Raw genomic sequence first — 18,189 nt, 5'->3', positions numbered from 1 at the left:
TTTGAATAAGAATCTCAAAGGATTTTTGAGTCTATTGCATGAATTGCTTTGTACGGGGAAATGTGGTGGAACAAAGCTCATTTGTTTTAAATCTACATTTGCACTTTTCCAATTAAGTCTCTTTTGTTCTTGCTCTGCATCACCGGCCCTAATTCACAACACATAACAGCCCTAACACGTGCATAACTACGGAGCTGCCATCACTGAGCAGCTACTGGGCCAGCAAGTGAGTCACTTTAGCTCCACCTGCTGGACACATGCTGAACATGCAGGGTGTAGCGTCGCATCTGAGGAGCAAAATAAGTGAGAAATCTCAATGTAAATCAATCTGACTGTAATCCTGACATTCTTAATTTTTCACAGAAGTACATGTTTGTGAAAAACAGGCACATGGGGAGCAATCAGGAGACCTTAACCTTAACTGCAGCTGACTTTAGAGCAGGTTAATCCATCCAGGTCACCAGAATTTACTTGAAATTCCTGGAAATTTACCCTTAAAGTCCTTAAAGTTCAAACCAATGACAAGAAAACTTCAATGATTACAAATATTTTAATAGCATAACTCAATAATCAGACAAGTCAAAGTTGTGACTCTCAGACATGAAATTATATTCATGGATCATTAAATAAGTTCAGTCCCTGTGACATGAAGGCAGAAGGTTGGAGGGAGCACAGGGAGGAAGGGGCCACGATTGCAGGGCTGAGTCAGGGAGCCACATGGAAACATCGGTGCATTAACTGAGCTGTTCAGTCCTTTTGGAGAAACACAGCTCCCCAACGATGCCAACCAGGCGCCGCTCGTCCTCATCAGCAGCTCTGGCATCGTGGAGCTAACCTGTTCACATTTAACAGTGGACAGTGATTAAAAATGATCCCCCCTCAGATACTAATGTGGGCATATTTTCCACGTCAGTGCCATCAGAAAACAACTTCCTGTTTGGTTTTCAGTTGAAAAGTCACCGACTACCTTCCAGAAACGGTTTTATCCCACGATGAGAGCAACAACACAATGACCTGGTCTTAACCTCAGCAGCCTAAAGGCCACTTTAGCCACTTGGGGAAAAGTAGAAGTGATTTCAAATCCACAACAGTTTAAACATAATACATGTAAAATAAAGATGCACTCATTGTCCCTCTGCAGGACCTTCAGTAATGTTTGCATTACAAATGGGAATTGACTGTTTTACAGGAAAGTTCCACATTAATGGCACGCCGCCATCTTTCTTCTGTTTTGAATAGCTGGGTCACAACTTCTGCCTCAAAGTGAGCTTTTATTTTTTCTAATGTGCTCTAATATGACCGACTGGAGCATGTTTGTCTCTTTGCTATGACTCTGTTCTTGTGTAAGCCAATCAGGACGGGGCAACATTCAGCAGTGTGTTTCTTTCACAGCCAATGCGATCGGTCCTGATAACGTTTGATGTCAGTTTGTGATTCGAGGCTCTGAACCGTCAGCTGCACGTTTGCACTGCAGAGTAAAAACTGGTCAGACTGAACCAGCTTGAACTCTTCATCAGAACTGACTGAATCATTCTGGTCTCTTCGCGTCGCCTCTACCTTCGTCCACCCAGCAACTGTAAGACTAACTCTTCATCCTCTGCCAAAGAGAGACCAGTGTCCAGAGCTGTGTGCTCATCATCTTCGTCGCTCACTTTCCTCCTCTTTCCTGCTGTATGCTTCTCATCCTCCTCTTCGCTGTCCTCCTCCTCCTCTTCTTCACTGCTGTGCTGCCGTTTAGACGACCCCATTTCCATCTCGTCCTCCTCATCCTCTGACGACGAAGACGACGAGTGCACTTTGTCGGGATCTGGCAGGGTACTGGGGTCAAACTCGTCCTCGCTGTCATTGGCCAGGTAGGCCACGACCTCGTCCTCCTCGTCTGATTGGCCCTGGTCGCGCTTGCTTGCCTCCTTCCTGGCGGCCCTCTCCTTCAGCCTCTTCTCTCGGTGTTTGGCTTTCACCTTGCGGCTGTACTCCTGCTTATCGAACTCTTGATCTTCCCGCTTCAGCCTCTCCCGAGCCTTTTCCACATTGATTCCCGAAGCGTCCTCTTCCTCCTCCCCCTCATCCTCAGCAGTCACTGCTTGCTGGACGGGTGGCCAAAGCTGCACAGCCTCACCTTCTTCACTGAAAGTCACTTTGGTGTTTACCTGAAACTTCCTCTTGAGGATCTTTTTAGCTTCTTTGTACTTCGTCTCCTTCTCAGTTTTCTTTTTCGGGTCGTCTTCAGGATCCTCTGGACTCTGCTGATCCTCCGTCAGGTTAAACACATCCTTTCGTTTGACTGTCAGCAGGTCCAAGTCTCGTAGATCATCGTCGTCATCAGCGTCACCTGCGTCACCTGCGCTCACGGTTAATGTCTTGGACGTATCTAAACCTCCTTCATCACCACCGTCCTCGTCCTCACTGGACTCTGAGTTTTGCTGCTCCTCACGAGAAACCTCTCCTTTCAGCTGGGCCTTAAATCTCCGCAGCTCCTCTTCTTCCTCAGACTCCTCTTCTTCTTTCTCTACTTTCTGTGCCTGAGCTTTACTCAGGAAGCGAACCCTCGGGGCCACAGCGAGGCCGAGGGACAAAGCGTACTCGTGAAGCTTGATCTTAAAGGCATCAAACACCTCTTTGTTCTTCATGAGGTACACCGAGCGCAGGTAGGAAACAAAACACCTCTGTGCTCGCTCCTTCTGCTCCTTCTCCTGAGCGAGGAAGGCCTCCAGCTTCTGCTGCACGTTCTGCAGTTTGTCTGGGTTCACCTGGAATCAGCCAAACAATTAACTTAATTAGATCTTATGTGATGTTTTGTGACTACACTTAAATCTGCCTGTTTGAAACCACAATTATGAATATATATCAAATAAATGAACTATAATAAATATATTCTGAGGAGGTTTTTAAGACGAGTACAGCCCTGGGTGACGATTTGAGGGCAGAGATGTGTGGACTAGAGATGGACTGATCCGATATTACGTATCGGTCAGATACTGACCTAAATTACTGGATCGGATATTGGAGAGAAATAAAAAATGTAATCCGATCCATTAAATATAAAAAAAACACCTCACAAAACTTGTGACACGGCGTAACTCGGCTCATAACCGTAGCAGCAGTGTGCTCACGTGATAGAGCGGCTGTGTGTATTTGTAGCCTCAAACCAGCATTTCATCTCCGAGGAAGTTTTCCCAGAGAGAAGTAAAGCAAGTGTGTAAGTTCATCTCTGAATGTTTGTAAAGCATTCCCACGTTAAGCTTAACAACAGATACCTGGAGCGACTGCCTCTTCTTGCTGCTACTTCAATCATAAACTGATCAATGATCAGCTGATCGTCTCTCTTCTTTGTTTTTGTCTCACTTTGCACCAGAAAGAGGAAACCAGCGGCTGAACAACAGCAGCACATTTAAGCTTGATCAGCTGTTGTTAGAATTTATTTAATATTATTTCTACACCAGGATCTTTTTCTACAGCTGACGTAACTGTGCAGGGGCGGAGCTAGCAAAGTGTAGCCAGGGGGGCCGATAGGGCATGAACAGGGAAAAGGGGGCACAAAGACATACTTTTCTTTCTTATTCTCATTTAAAATGTCGAGTTTTTAATAAATAATTATCTGAATCTTACACCCAAAGTTTTAATCTGATGTAAAATGTATATAAGTCCATTACTGTATATAGTAACTGTTAAGTCTAATATACCCTAGTAAGCTATACTACTTTTTCCTTTGGGAACCATCTGTGCAGTCTGCAATTCTGTTGAAGAAAGATGTTGAATCTATTTAATTATTCTTGAAAAATAATTTATTTCTGTGCATATATATATATATATATATATATAATTTTAATTTTTTTAAACACTGCATTAAATTAAATTTGATTACGTCGATTAAGCATCATGAGGTGGAGGGTTTTGCTGGGAGTTTGCAACCCTATTAGTCAGGTTGCTTAATATTTCTGCTAAGTACTCTTTAAAACACCAGAATAGGGAGGATGGAGCAGGTTTAAGTTTATTAGATTGATCAGTTTTCCTGAACTATGAAATATTTTGGGTGCAGTGTGTTTTTTTACATACAGGTATAACAGAATAGCTTTAGTGTTGTTGTTTATTTAAACTTGAGTATAAACTTATACAAAATGCAGCAAGATATTAAAAAAAAACGAAACAGTTTTATTGATTAAGAACTATATCGGATTCATATTGGTATCGGCCGATATTCAAATTTATGATATCGTATCGGACATAAAAAGCGGTACCGTGCCGTCTCTAGTGTGGACATAAAGGTTTTTATTATTATTTTGCAATATTTAAACATAAGTACCACATTAAGCCGTATCAGCAGTATTGGGTACAGCATAATCATATTATTTCTACCTGTACTTGTTCCTAAATTTGAGTTGCTGTCACCACTGTCAGTCTTTTCTGTCAGATTTGTAGTGACACTTAAAAAGTTATTTGACGTGTGCACACCTCGTCAGGACAGCAGTTTGTGCAGATATTAACAGTGTTAACTTGTAATTAATGGGGAGTAATGCAAAGTACTGTACCGAGGGTTTGAAATATTTCCTTCTAAATGGAGTAAAAACATCAAACTGTTATTTTTTTACTTTTTTACATAAACCTACTGAACAGTGTGTGTGTGTGTGTGTGTGTGTGTGTGTGTTGGGGTGTAATGGGTAGATGGTGTCTCACTTGTATCTTGTTGATGGGAACTTTCTTCTCCTCCAGCTGCTTCACCATGCCTTTCTCCTCCGAGGGCAGCAGCAGCAGCAGGGCCTCTCCACCCTCCTTGTACCTGGCCGTCCGGCCCACCCTGTGGATGTACGTGTCGGCGTCCTCTGGACAGTCAAACTGCAGCACCCAGTGGACGGCAGGGAAGTCCAGGCCTCTGGCAGCTATGTCGGTGGCAAAAAGCACAGCGTTTTGCTTCTTGAGGAAGTCGTTGTACACCTCCACCCTCTTCATTTGCTGCTGTTTTCCATGCAGAGCCAGGATGGGCATGCCTGGCCGGAGACGGCAGAAAGCTCGGAACAGGTACTGCACCTCCTTGCAGCAGGCGAAGAAGACTATGATCTTCTTCTTTAGGTGGCTCCTGATGAATGAGTAGAGCATGTTGACCTTCTGGTGGAGCTCACACGCGATGTAGTTCTGCTCCAGCGTGGCTGGCGTGCTGAACTTGGCTTTTTCGTGCACCCACACATACTCCGGATCCTTGAGACTGAGCCGGGCCAGGTCTTTGACTGATTTGGTTTGCGTGGCAGAAAACAGTAGAGTCTGCCGGGACTTGGGGAGATTCTCCACAATGGCATTGAGCGTATCTGCGAAGCCCATGTCCAGGATGCGGTCTGCCTCATCCAGGACCAGCATGTGGAGGTCGGACGCGTGGAAGCTGGCAGTTTCATCCATGTGCTGGAGGAGTCGGCCCGGGGTGCAGATGACAATGTTGGTGCGGTGAATCCTCTCACACTCGCTTTTCAGGTCTTTCCCGCCGATGATGAGCCCTGCAGAAAACTCGTGGTTCCTGCCCACCTTGCGCAGGACTTCAAAGGTCTGGTAGGCGAGCTCTCGGGTGGGAGAGATGATGAGAGCACCGAGGCCGTCCATGGAGCTCCACTGCTGGCGGTAGAGACACTCCAGGACCGGTATGAGAAAGGCTAAAGTCTTACCGGAGCCAGTTTTAGCCGCACCGAGAACATCTTTCCCCTGCAGAGCGAAGCCGATGGTCTGCCGCTGGATCTCCGTGGGCTGCCGATACTGAGCCTCCTGCAGGCCCAGCAAGGTCTTCTTAGAAATGGGGAAGTCTGAGAACTTGACAACCTCCTTGAGGTTGATTTCTCCATACCTGCTCACCAGCTTATCGATGTACTCTCGTTCTACCTGCCACTCGGGCTTCTTCTTCTGCGCCCTCTCTTGCTTCACTCGTGCTTTGGTCCGGTTGTACTTTTTCTTCCATTTCTCGAAGTTTCTGACGGGGTCGACGCTCGCTTTCATCTTTTGGGGTTTCAGTTTTTTCCCAACAGGATTTGGGGCTTTTTTCTCCATGACTAAAGACGAAAATCGCAGCAAGATCGAGTCAAAAACACACGCTGGACTCTAGATAAACAGCATGGAGAAGCCAGCTCGCCGTCGCGTGTTGAATGACGTAGTCATCCCGCGACTCAAATCTTTAACGTGGGGAAGCTTTGCCCTGAACTTCATTTGACAGGCAGAACTGCTATTTATTTATTTATTTATTTATTTATTTATTTATCTATTTATTTATTTATGTATTTAAATGTATTCACAGCGCCGTGTAAAGAAAACGGGAGAATAATAAAGACAGGAGTGCGTGTAAAGGTCCGTGTTTTGCATAATTCCGTAGTGTTGAATATTTTTACCGTCAAAGGCGATCCAGCTGCTTTGGCCAGTTCAGCCATTCTTCAGAAAAAGTGTGAAAACAACAGTTGTCGTTGTCATTCTCACAGAGACTCACGTTTTCACATCCAAATGAAACCACGATGTTAAGTTGTGAAAATCTCATTTTGCTGCTTCTTTTGAATCTTCTTTCACTTTAGGGGTTTAGAAATATACTTTCCCCTTATTTAACATCCTCGACACCAAATTCCTTCAGAATATAATTCAGCTTTTTGGGTTAACATATATTTCAGTGATTTGACTGCTGCAAATCAAAATTCCCACTATATGTTTAGAAAATCCACCAACTTTCGCATTTAACCAGTTCCTCACATTTCGCTATAGAAAAATTATTTGTTGCGCAACACATGGAGTTTGCGTGTTTTCCACATATTTTATTGGTCCTCGTTGGGTTTTCCAGTTCCTCCCACAGATATGCGTGGGGTTAGGTTAACTTGGTGATTCTTAATTGACCCTATAGGCTTGAATGGTAGTATATCTCTATGTTTAAGACCCATGACAGTTGGCAGCCTTTCCAGGGTTTACCTTCTCTCTCACTCTATGATATCTTGTTACCCTTCAGCCCACCAGCTACCCTGAACTGGACAAGTGGAAGAAAGTGGATGGACAGAAAGATTTAAAATCAAAATGTTTAATAAAGCAGGGTATGGTGTGGGGTAGGTCTGCCTTGGGACCGTAGTTGCTGTTGTGTGGGTGTGCAGTGGTTCTTGGTGTCACAATTACATCAACTTATTATGTCTGTTTGTGTCACTGAAGTAGCATCAAAACTCTGAGTCTTCACAACAGGACCTCACCTGAGTGCATCACAGTGACTCTGTGGTTTAGCCCTGTGACAGACTGGCAACCTGTACAGGTGTATTCTGCCACTTGCCCTGTGGGATCTGGGATAATGTTCAATGTTCACAGCTAGAGTGGAAAAAACAACTCAAAGAGTGCGAGAAGCAGAAAATATTGTCTTCAATCCATCATTTGTTTTCAACAGACATGATATACAACAGACCTAACAAGCACTAAGTCTGCTTCTCTATTCACATTTCAAAAACTCCCTAAAAAAACTTTTTTGCGTATAAGTATCAACTGCTTTTTAAATTCATCTTTCAAAGCCATCTTGTCCACCTCCAATTATTCATAAAGACCCTGCCACAGGCAAAATATGGCAGCAGTAACAGTTCCGCTATAATTTCTTTATTAAAATCATGAAAATCAATTCTGTAATGCAAAGCTGTGTCAGAGAAAATCTAAGAAGGATGTTATTGCTGGAGATAGTCCTCGTTTATAAAGTTTGTAAAATGCCCCATTAGTGCTGTGCCATACTGCAGATTTTATTTGGTATCACTCCGATACCAAGTACAACCAGGGCCAGTATTGCTGATACCAACAGATACTTTGAACTTATAAAGGCAGCTTGTGTCGTGGAGAGCAGTTTGTGAGCTTTTTATGTATTTTCAAACTTCTATGAAGACCTGCAATGTAAATGTGCCTGTCTTTAAAGGACTTTGTGTTTGTAGCCTATAGCACATTTATAAGACAGAAGTCTTATAAATGTGCTATAGGCTACAAACAGCATAGACCTGAGAGTAAAAAAAAAAATCATATTTCATCGTGCATGTTTGATGTATATTTTTTTAATTTCCAAAAAATAATTCATTTAACACAAGTAAATATTTATAAACAAAGTATAAATCCTATCACTCTTTCTAGTATTGATCCGATACCAACACCAGCATCGACACTGTCGTTTCGACCCGGCTACCTGTAGGTCCCGCTACAGCCCAGCAGGTGGCGGTAAGATCGCAGAGTTCGGACGTCAACTGCGTGAAAACAAGAAGACGAAGAAGAACATGTCGCCGCTGATACCGCTTTACGAGCACCTGATCAGAAGAGAAGACAGATGATAAACAAGTACTAATACAGACCACTTTGCACGACACAGAGTGGATATCCGTCGGCCGAGCCTCGCCGACACCCTGCAGCTCTTATGCTAAACACGGCATGGCAGAGAGACCGGACAATGAGGTAACAGTCAGGGTAGCATTGGTTAGTAAAACATGGCACATTTTAACTTCGTGCTCTTAACACCCAGAAGTCGTTAAAGTCCCTTGTAAAGTGAAGCATGAATTTAAATAATCCACAACAGAGAGGCAGAGCTGTTACGTGACGTCTGCAGACGAGGAGAAACTTGTGGTAGCTGCACAGCTACACGATACAGGAAGCTAGCAGCAACTGACAAACTGGAAGTAAACACGAGTCACGTTAGTCAGAAGGTTTAAGTTAATTTTGCGGAGTTTCTGGCCTGTTAGCAACTCGGCGATACGTGACTGCAGATTACAGATCCAAATAAAACTTTCCTTCAGCATTAAAACAGCCAAAAGGGTTAACGGCGTGTGTTCATTAGGAAACAGCTAAAACATTTAGCCCACATTATGTATTTACAATAAATACAAATGCAGTTTTATGAAGTGAGATTTTAACATGAAAGTCCAGTATCTCAAAATACCAGCTAGCTAAAAGGAAGATTGACTATTAAATGTTATTTAAAGGCAAGCTGTACATTTGTACTGTTGGAGTCTGCAGGAGGAAAGGTGGAGAAGAGAGTGCAGCGGGTGGGGACGAGTGTCACGGGTGGTTTTTGACAGATGGACAGCAGCAAGAGATAAAGATTCATAAGTTGTTAGTTAGACCTGCTATTATGCACTGACAGAAAGACGTGAGGCCGACCTGGAGGTGGCAGAGCTGAAGATGCTACTGAAGATTTTTGTTGGGAGCGACCAGAGTGGACACAGGATGGACACAGGATGGACACAGGGACATGCTGGTTTGGAGTAAAGTTAATGAGGCAGAGCTGAGATGGTGCAGAGGAGGGAGAGTGCATGTGGAAGGATGTTGAAGATGGAGCTGCCAGGCAGGAGGAAAACCACAGAGATGTTTCATTGAGTAGTGAAGGAGGATATGCAGACTGGTGTGACTGAAGATGATGCTGTTGAATTATAATTACTTCTTATTTTATTTGTATATAAGTAATGTGGAAGCTATAGCTGATGTTAATCAATATACTGCTGAGTGTGGTAATTCATAACTATGTGTAACGATGCACAAATATGTAGGCTATCATTGGTTTTCTCTGATATGGACCCTACTGACTGCCAGTCAGCAAAAACGATCACATTTACTCTGGCCTATGTTTAGCTGTTACATCAGCTTTGCATCGGCAAAATGTTGAATTGTGTTGTAATAAAAACCTGGAGCAGAAAATAAGAACATCGGCACAAAACGTGGTATCAGCCAGATGGTGTTTTAAACTTGGTGAAGCTTTTATTTGGATTATTTAAATGGATAATACTCAAGATTTTACAGTACATTGAAGCACAACAACACTGATGAAAATGATGCACAACAGTCAATAAAGCAATTAGGAAAAATGACATCAAATTAAATGCAAAATTAAAATATAGTTATTAATAATTAAAAATAAGAGTCGGTGCTGTTCACAGAATCACACGTGTTAACAATTAAAGCTAAAAGGTGAGTTTTTAGTTTCCATTTGAAATCTGTTACTCTGGAGTTTCTGCGCTGTGACCTCTGAAACATGGAGAGAAAGCTGTGACCCTACCGCTCTCCTGAACTGTGATATTGGTAAATACTTTTATATTACGTTTATAGCCACTCTTGCTAGTTTAAATAGATCACATAGATGTGTTCTACATGGACATGCTCATATTAGAAAATATGGTCTTTATTATTCCTGAATAATGCTGCCATCCAGTGGGGTTGATCCTCAAACCCTCTCTCGCTCATGCAGATGTGTGAACATCCCACATTTATGATTGTGCGTGTTGTTGTTGTTAAGGTGGAGGAGGCTGACCACATCTACCTGCTCATGAAGGAGGACTACCGGATCTCTAGGAATGTGCGACTGGCGTGGTTTCTTAGTAAACTTAACCAAATCATCTGTCCGGCTTCAAAGCCTGAAGTGGTGAGTTTCCTCTTCTGTCCTCATGATGGCGCAGCAGCACCAAGATTGGCACCTTTCTATTATTATTCTTGTATGTGCCACCGATGATTAGATGGTGGCTGTGACAAATTAAAGGAAAAATACTTGATGTGTGAGTTATGGGAGATGATTCTCGCTCTGTTGAGCTTTAGGAGGAAATGTGTGAGAGCTTTTCTAACATTGTAGCTGCTGTTCTGATTGGTCACTAAAAGCTACTGCAGATCATATTTCCTCCCACTTCCTGTTGTAGCTGCTCTCTGAAAATGAACTGGACCTGCTTAGCATCTTACCTAAAGGATGGCAGCCAGATGTCTCCCCAACTTCACACCCATGCATACTGATGCCTTCCACCCGGGCCACCTTCCTGGCCCGGAGGTACCGCTTCATCATCGAGCTGGACCTCAGTCCCTCCACGGGGATTGTGGTGAGTCTTAAATGTCTCCTGAATGAGTTCAAACAATATTAAAAAGTGCTTAGTGCAAGAACAGATGTGATATTTAAGTTTGTTATGATTATTTGCTGTGTAAATTATTCATTGTGATCAATCCATTTGTCTGCTTGTCTTATATCAAGTGCATCACGTCTCTTTCTGGCTCCTGAGTGTCTCAGTGTGTTTCCATTTGTAGTCAGGAAGGCTTTTAATTTATTCATACGCTGTTAGAAGAGCAAAAATATTTACATTTTGTGAATGAATTTTGCAAATGGTAAATATTTGATCACCTAAAGTGCTTTTTCTTACTCCAGCTGCCTCTTTATTTAACATTGGGGACAACCTGGGGTTCAGTATGTTGCTCAGGGATGCTGCAGATGACCCGCTCTGCCTTCTGAGCTCACAATAATTTGCTGCTCTGACTCGAAGCACCTCATTAAGATTGAGATTGTTCACTTTTAGTTGGCTGAATCTGAATCGTGCTCGAGCTGTTGCTCAGTGGGATGTTGCTACTCCGTACTGAAACATCTCACAGAAAACTGGATGCATGGCCGTCCGTGCATGTGAAGCAGCACTGCATGGTGATCCGATGAACTCAAGTGCAATCACAAGGATAGAATTAAAGTCTGAAAGCACAGAACTGAGACAGTTGTTGTGCTGCTGAATGTGTCCCTCAGTCTTCACATTTTTATATGAACCAGCACAGAGTATTCAGTAAATCCACACGCTGCACTGTCGAACCATCGTTACATAAGAGAAGCACCTCATGCAGTTCAGAGGTTTCAGGGCCACTTCTCTCCATGTCTGGTAACATATGGACTTATTTGCTTCTTTGTTAGCATGAAGCCCATATCTGGAAAACTGTTAAGCAGTTACTTACAGATGAGAAATATCCTTATATGGTGTAAAATAAGAACTTATTTTTAAGTGCCTTAAACCTGCATGACTTCAAATTGGAACCTCGGGTTGCAAAAAGTATTAATTCCTTTAAATTACAACCTCAGTAAGAGATTTTTCATAAATTTATGTAGTTTATAAATTTACCTAATGTGCAAAAAGTCCCTTATTCCCGTGTTGACGTCCAACATAACAGTTTGTAACAGTTTGCTGATTGGCTTCATCCAACAGTCCAAAGACATGCGTAGGGTTAAATTACATGGTGTGAATGGTGGTCTGTCTCTATATGTTAGTCCTGCGACAGACTGGCAACCTGTGCAGGGTCATGGCAGCTAGGATAGCCTCCAACATCCACTACTCAGCTGGATAAGCAAGTGAATAAGTAAGTAGATGGACGGATCTTCTAGAGTCAGAAAGCTGAATAAAGGAGGGTTTGCTTGAGTGTGGGCGTGGCTTGTGACTGAAGTTGTATGTGGGCGTGGCTTGTGACCGAAGTTGTATGAGTGCCATGTTTCTTGGTTTCACAGTTACATCAGTGCCGTTTGTTACGTCAGCAGTTTGCTAAAGTAGTGCCAACACAAATGTTCCAGTCTTCACAGCAGAATTTCACCTAACATGTGAGTGACATCACAGTGATGTCATCACAGTGATGTCACTCACATGTTGCCTTTAAAAAACAGATAAGGCCTTCCTGCCAAGCCTCATCCTGAACGTCCACATCAGCCTGATGTTAATGTTGAAACTGTTGTTCTCAGTGTGGTGAACATCCAGCAGACCTCTTCAGTCTGCACAGCAGAGCTTCTGTGGACAGAGCTCCACTGGTTGAGTCAGCTCCACTAGTGACAGACTTTAATTCAAGTTTAATGTTTTTTTGACGTAGACCTGCCCTCTCACAGTGGCTCCATTGATGCATGTAAAGAAAATGTATTCAGTTCAATATAAAACCTGATGAATGTCATAGACTGAGGAAACACCTGAGTCCTGCCTCTGGTGAACAATATGCCAGATCATTTGTTGTCTGTGTTACACGTTTGTTTGTGTCCTGCAGGATGACAGCACAGGCGAGATGATCTTTGATGAGGTCTTCCACGCCTTGTCAAGGTGTCTGGCTGGTCTGGTTCAACCATTCAAAGTCCCTGGAACAGATCGATTCTTCAAGCCTAAGATCTTCATCACCATCCTTGCATATTCCTCCATCATTGGCCTCCCTTCACATCAGGTAATGACCGTAATTTACTTTAGTCATAAAAATGAATGAAACAAATGTCTTCGAGAGTAACTTAGAGTTTCTCTCTTCAGCACGTGTTTATTCAGCCCACATTGTGTGGAGTGCTTCATGCTTACTTTAATCTGTCTTTACTATGTTTGACTTTACATTTCAGCCACCAAAGCACACGTTGGGTTCGTTTCTGTGGGTTAAGCTGCTGTAGATGTTTGTGCAGTTCTCTGACCGTCCTTAATCTTTTGTTCCCTGCAGGTTTTGGTCCAAGGATGCCAGCTTGATAAAACAGACCTGGATGAGTTCTTGCATCGCATCTACCAGCAGCTCAGAGCGTTGGAGAGTAGCATCGCAGAAGTCCTGCATCAGCAGCACGAACAGGCAAGTGCACACTCGCAGACACTGTGCTAGCAAGAATGCTGTAACTGTTAGAGAAACACTGCAAGTGTAGAAACTCTCACCAGCACCCTGTAAAGTTGTTCCTTACAAGCAAAAATAAAACAACCTCCAGCTTTATCAGACTAGATTAGCATCGCTCTTCAGTTTGACCTCGAACATCCTCTCCATGATTGGCTTTCAACCACAAGCACCTGTTGTATCCATGGTTACCAAAAACAGCATGGGTGTGATACTTTAGCCCGTGGGATTCACTCGTGACCCCTGTGATTCACTCGTGACCCCTGTGATTCACTCGTGACCCCTTGTGATTCACTCGTGACCCCTGTGAGTCACTCGTGACCCCTGGGATTCACTCGTGACCCCTGGGATCCACTCGTGACCCCTTGTGATTCACTCGTGACCCCTGTGATCCACTCGTGACCCCTGGGATTCACTCGTGACCCCTGGGATCCACTCGTGACCCCTGGGATTCACTCGTGACCCCTGGGATCCACTCGTGACCCCTGGGATCCACTCGTGACCCCTTGTGATCCACTCGTGACCCCTGTTTGTAGCAGGTCATTGTTTTTAAGAAAAAGATCTCCTGTCAAAGATCTTTACCGAGTGGTTCATTTTGGGAAGAAGGGCCAGCCTTTAAACATCTGTCTGAGTCTTTTTGTGGGTCGACTGATTATGCAGGTCAATAAAATATCGTCTCTCGTCACACGGCTGATAATCCCAGGGGAGCGAGTAGCTGATATCCTGATATGTTAACAAACACAAATTCCCTGCTGACATTATTCACAAACAGGGGCAGACTTTGCATTCAGTGTGTCACTAAGATCAGATGGTCGCTGCTTCCTTGTCCACCTATGAAAGCACATGTTGTAACTGCCCTCAGCAAAGTGAGCTAAAAGCTCCTCCAGCTGGGGGCAGCTTGTGAGTCTACATCAAAGCGTGTCACAGTTTAGTGTGTGGCATTAAATCCTGCCTTCTATGCTGTGCATTAAATGTGTCCTAACACATTTATATTTCCTTTGCTTCTTAGTGCGTGGAGCCGTCACAGAACTCAAGTGACCAGAGCAGCAGCTTGGACGAGCACGCCCACCGGACGCAAAGTGTTTCCATGGTGTCAGCTGAGATGGGGCTGGTCAGCATGGTACGCCAGGGCATCCTGGCCCTTCAGCTGCTGCCTCCCAACTCCAGTGCAGGTTGGTGAAGTTACACTTCAAGTATCATTTAAAAAAACGTCTCTTCTAAGAACAAATCTGTTTTTATGCAGATGATTTTGCACTTGACATCCACAGATCAAGAGAACTGTTTCCTCTGAGCCCAAAAGGTTGATTCTGTTCACCTGGACGTTTTCAGTTTCATCACTAATTCAGGCGACTTCTTCAGTCTCAGCTGACTGCAGGTTTCCAACCTTATAAACAGCACATTTCTGGGAAAGACCACCTCTGACGCCTAAGGGTGCATCTGTCACCATCTTACAAAGCTGTGATTGCAGCCGTTCCCCAGCTCTCTGTGAATGGGACTCATGGACATTGATCAGTGGTCTTTGATCAGTGGTCATGAGGATTTGCATAATTATGATGAAGGTGACCTCCCAGCCCATTGTTCCTTCAATTCAATTCAATTCAATTCAATTCAATTTTATTTATATAGCGCCAAATCACAACAAAAGTCGCCTCAAGGCGCTTCATAGATACAGAGAAAACCCAACAATCATATGACCCCCTATGAGCAGCACTTTGGCGACAGTGGGAAGGAAAAACTCCCTTTTAACAGGAAGAAACCTCCAGCAGAACCAGGCTCAGGGAGGGGCGGGGCCATCTGCTGCGACCGGTTGGGGTGAGAGAAGGAAGACAGGATCTTCATCGGCGAAGATCAGTGGGCTGGTTTCAGTCATTATTCAAATGTCCTGATTATAAGTTTGGGGAAACCTGCAGTCAGCTGAGACTGAAGACGTGAAAACGCTGATGAAGAGTATCAGCCTTTTGGGATCTACTTCCCTGGATGATTGTTTCCTCAGAAATAACTGTTAACATCTGAAAGCACAGCACTCCATCAGATATTACTGATGTTGTTTTCCTGCTGTATGGGTCAACTTATTGATCTGATGTGAACCACTGAAGTCACACATCTGGGACTTTGTCATGGCTTCCTTTATTCTGCAAGCCAAGAAACTGTTGTTTATGAGTTTATGACACGATTGATGCAGGAAGAGTGCACGCTCTCAGACAGGTTAAACCACTGATGCACTCAGTTTCTCTTCTGTAAAATGACAGGTGTACTTATGAGAGGAATAAAAATAGAGAGGTTGAAACTCTGTGTACATTTGTTTTTTAAAGTTAAGTTTCATTAATGAACAAGTGAATGCAGTCACATAAAACACACGTGAGCTTCTTTTCCTGGAACTTTTAAAGGTTTTTAATGAATGGTTTTGTACCACATGACAGTAATTTATGTGACGACCCTGTAGTGATGGATATAAAGTTGCCAGTGCTTTACAAAGAAGAAAAACTCCTTTTTTTTACTTGTCTTTCTGTCAAAGGCATCATTATAATCACGGACGGGGTTACGAGTGTTCCTGATGTGGCCATGTGTGAAACCCTGCTGAACCAGCTCCGGAGTGGAACCATCTCCTGCTCCTTTGTACAAGTAAAGACAAGAATCTAACTCTGTATTCTGAATATACATTTTTGTGTGCAAAAACTGTTATTTAAAGGAGTCACAACAATCGTTTTCCACAATAGAAGTGATGATGATTATTATTTAAAGATATTTAGGGGATTCTCCAGCTGCTCGTCTCTGAGTCCTGTTTTTGCATGTACAGGTTGGCGGGGCGTACTCCTACGACTGCAGCTTTGGCTATATCCCCAACGTCGAGCTGATGAAGTTCATCTCATTAGCCACTTTTGGCTCCTACCTGCCCAGCTGTCCTGAAGTGGACCTAAACAGCGAGGAGATGAATGCCTACCACAAAGCATTTCTAACATACTCCTTCCTCAAGAGCCCCGAGTCCATGAACTCAGAGTATTTCTGTGGTGAGACAACGATGTACAAGTCTGATGCTAGTTTTTTCATCAGTCCTGTGCAGCTGAATCAGCTGCTGAGTGTGATGTGAGCACTGGTTCAGTGACAGGATGCAACACAAATTAGCTCTGACAATTTTTAAAACAGTGCAGAATCTAAATATTTATTCTTTGTTTTGAAACACAAAAGCTGTGTTTTTTATTGTTAACGTTTTTTTGGATCCTCAGTCTTAATGACTCTGTAAACAACCACGGCAGACCCGGGTGCAAATTCATGCTTTGCAGCATACTTTATTGGCTCTCACGGTTGCTGTTCACAATGTTCACAGAGCTGCAGCTCTCCCGCTGCCTGCTCAACATTATCACCACAACAACAACCCCAACCACAGGACCCAGTACAATATTTATATCGGCGGGGCGTGATTGCGGATGCCGTGCAGGTGCGTCCACCTCCTCTGCGCGGCACCGCAGGCCACGCCCCGCCACAGACTCATTTTACATGAATATATGAGCGTTCCCCCATCAGGCCTCACAGGACAGCACTCTGGTTGACACCACTGGTACCAAACGTTTGGTACCGGGCTGCGAGTTGTTTGGTACCGGTCCGTGAGTCGTTTGGTCCCGGGCTGCAAATCGTTTGGTACCAGTCCGCGAGTCGTTTGGTCCCGGGATGCGAATCGTTTGGTACCGGGATGCAAATCGTTTGGTACCGGTCCGTGAGTCGTTTGGTCCCGGGCTGTGAGTCTTTTGGTACTGGGCTGCGAATCGTTTGGTACCGGTCCGCGAGTCGTTTGGTCCCGGGATGCGAATAGTTTGGTACCGGGCTGTGAGTCTTTGGGTACTGGGCTGCGAATCGTTTGGTACCGGTCCGCGAGTCGTTTGGTCCCGGGCTGCGAGTCGTTTGGTACCGGGATGCGAGTCGTTTGGTACCGGGATGCGAGTCGTTTGGTACCGGTCCGTGAGTCGTTTGGTACCGGGATGCGAGTCGTTTGGTACCGGGATGCGAGTCGTTTGGTACTGGGCTGCGAGTCGTTTGGTCCCGGGCCGCGAGTCGTTTGGTACCGGTCCGCGAGTCGTTTGGTCCCGGGCTGCGAATCGTTTGGTTCCGGGCTGCGAGTCGTTTGGTACTGGGCTGCGAGTCGTTTGGTCCCGGTCCGCGAGTCGTTTGGTACCGGTCCGCGAGTCGTTTGGTCCCGGGCTGTGAGTCGTTTGGTTCCGGGCTGCGAGTCGTTTGGTACTGGGCTGCGAGTCGTTTGGTCCCGGGATGCGAATCGTTTGGTACCGGTCCGTGAGTCGTTTGGTCCCGGGCTGCGAGTCGTTTGGTCCCGGGCTGCGAGTCGTTTGGTCCCGGGCTGCGAGTCGTTTGGTCCCGGGCTGCGAATCGTTTGGTCCCGGGATGCGAATCGTTTGGTACCGGTCCGTGAGTCGTTTGGTCCCGGGCTGCGAGTCGTTTGGTCCCGGGCTGCGAGTCGTTTGGTACCGGTCCGTGAGTCGTTTGGTCCCGGGCTGCGAGTCGTTTGGTCCCGGGCTGCGAGTCGTTTGGTCCCGGGCTGCGAATCGTTTGGTCCCGGGCTGCGAATCGTTTGGTACCGGGATGCGAATCGTTTGGTACCGGTCCGTGAGTCGTTTGGTACCGGGCTGCGAGACTTGAGGCTCGGGTGTGAAATTTATGGTTTTCAGGGTTTTTATCGTTAGCTCTGTTTCCCTGGGTCTTTCCCGTGTTGTAGTTGTGCGTCTTATTTTGAAAGAAATATTTACGCGTTACCATAGCGACCAGAGAGTATTAAGGGGCAGAGAGGAGGACGTTACTCTCAGTGTTATTGGTGCATTTCAGGAGGACGCT

At 44.7% G+C, this 18,189-nt stretch overlaps 2 protein-coding genes across 4 annotated transcripts in view; one reads left to right on the top strand and one right to left on the bottom strand.

Moving 5' to 3' along the window:
- Window positions 1-531: 531 nt before the first annotated feature.
- ddx10 (DEAD (Asp-Glu-Ala-Asp) box polypeptide 10) lies at window positions 532-6,106 on the bottom strand. Its single transcript, XM_006791909.3, has 2 exons — window positions 4,675-6,106; window positions 532-2,750 (listed from the first exon to the last, which is right to left on the bottom strand). The coding sequence occupies exons 1-2, from the start codon at window positions 6,022-6,024 to the stop codon at window positions 1,554-1,556; spliced, it is 2,547 nt and encodes an 848-aa protein (XP_006791972.2). The 5' UTR covers window positions 6,025-6,106; the 3' UTR covers window positions 532-1,553.
- Window positions 6,107-8,229: 2,123 nt separating this feature from the next.
- Window positions 8,230-18,189, top strand: part of szt2 (SZT2 subunit of KICSTOR complex) — a 118,411-nt gene continuing 108,451 nt past the window's right edge. For all 3 annotated transcript variants that reach the window (XM_087852907.1, XM_087852906.1, XM_087852905.1), the window contains exons 1-8: window positions 8,230-8,412; window positions 10,244-10,369; window positions 10,638-10,811; window positions 12,763-12,933; window positions 13,192-13,314; window positions 14,360-14,522; window positions 15,866-15,972; window positions 16,148-16,358. In XM_087852907.1, the coding sequence (XP_087709033.1) occupies window positions 8,389-8,412; window positions 10,244-10,369; window positions 10,638-10,811; window positions 12,763-12,933; window positions 13,192-13,314; window positions 14,360-14,522; window positions 15,866-15,972; window positions 16,148-16,358 (1,099 nt within the window). In that variant the 5' untranslated portion in view covers window positions 8,230-8,388. The remainder of the gene's footprint in view (window positions 8,413-10,243; window positions 10,370-10,637; window positions 10,812-12,762; window positions 12,934-13,191; window positions 13,315-14,359; window positions 14,523-15,865; window positions 15,973-16,147; window positions 16,359-18,189) is intronic.

This window comes from Neolamprologus brichardi, chromosome 15 (genome assembly GCF_056152115.1).
Source record: "Neolamprologus brichardi isolate AB-2024 chromosome 15, ASM5615211v1, whole genome shotgun sequence".
Taxonomy (NCBI): domain Eukaryota; kingdom Metazoa; phylum Chordata; class Actinopteri; order Cichliformes; family Cichlidae; genus Neolamprologus; species Neolamprologus brichardi.
Note: the sequence above shows the minus strand (reverse complement) of the source record. Positions and strands in the feature narration are given on the sequence as shown.

Excerpts from the sequence above, each read along its gene's own strand:
- ddx10 (XM_006791909.3), bottom strand. The coding sequence starts at position 6,024 with ATGGAGAAAAAAGCCCCAAATCCTGTTGGGAAAAAACTGAAACCCCAA. Across the intron at positions 2,751-4,674 it reads TTCCCATCAACAAGATACAA|GTGAACCCAGACAAACTGCA; the intron begins GTGAGACACCAT and ends GGCTGATTCCAG.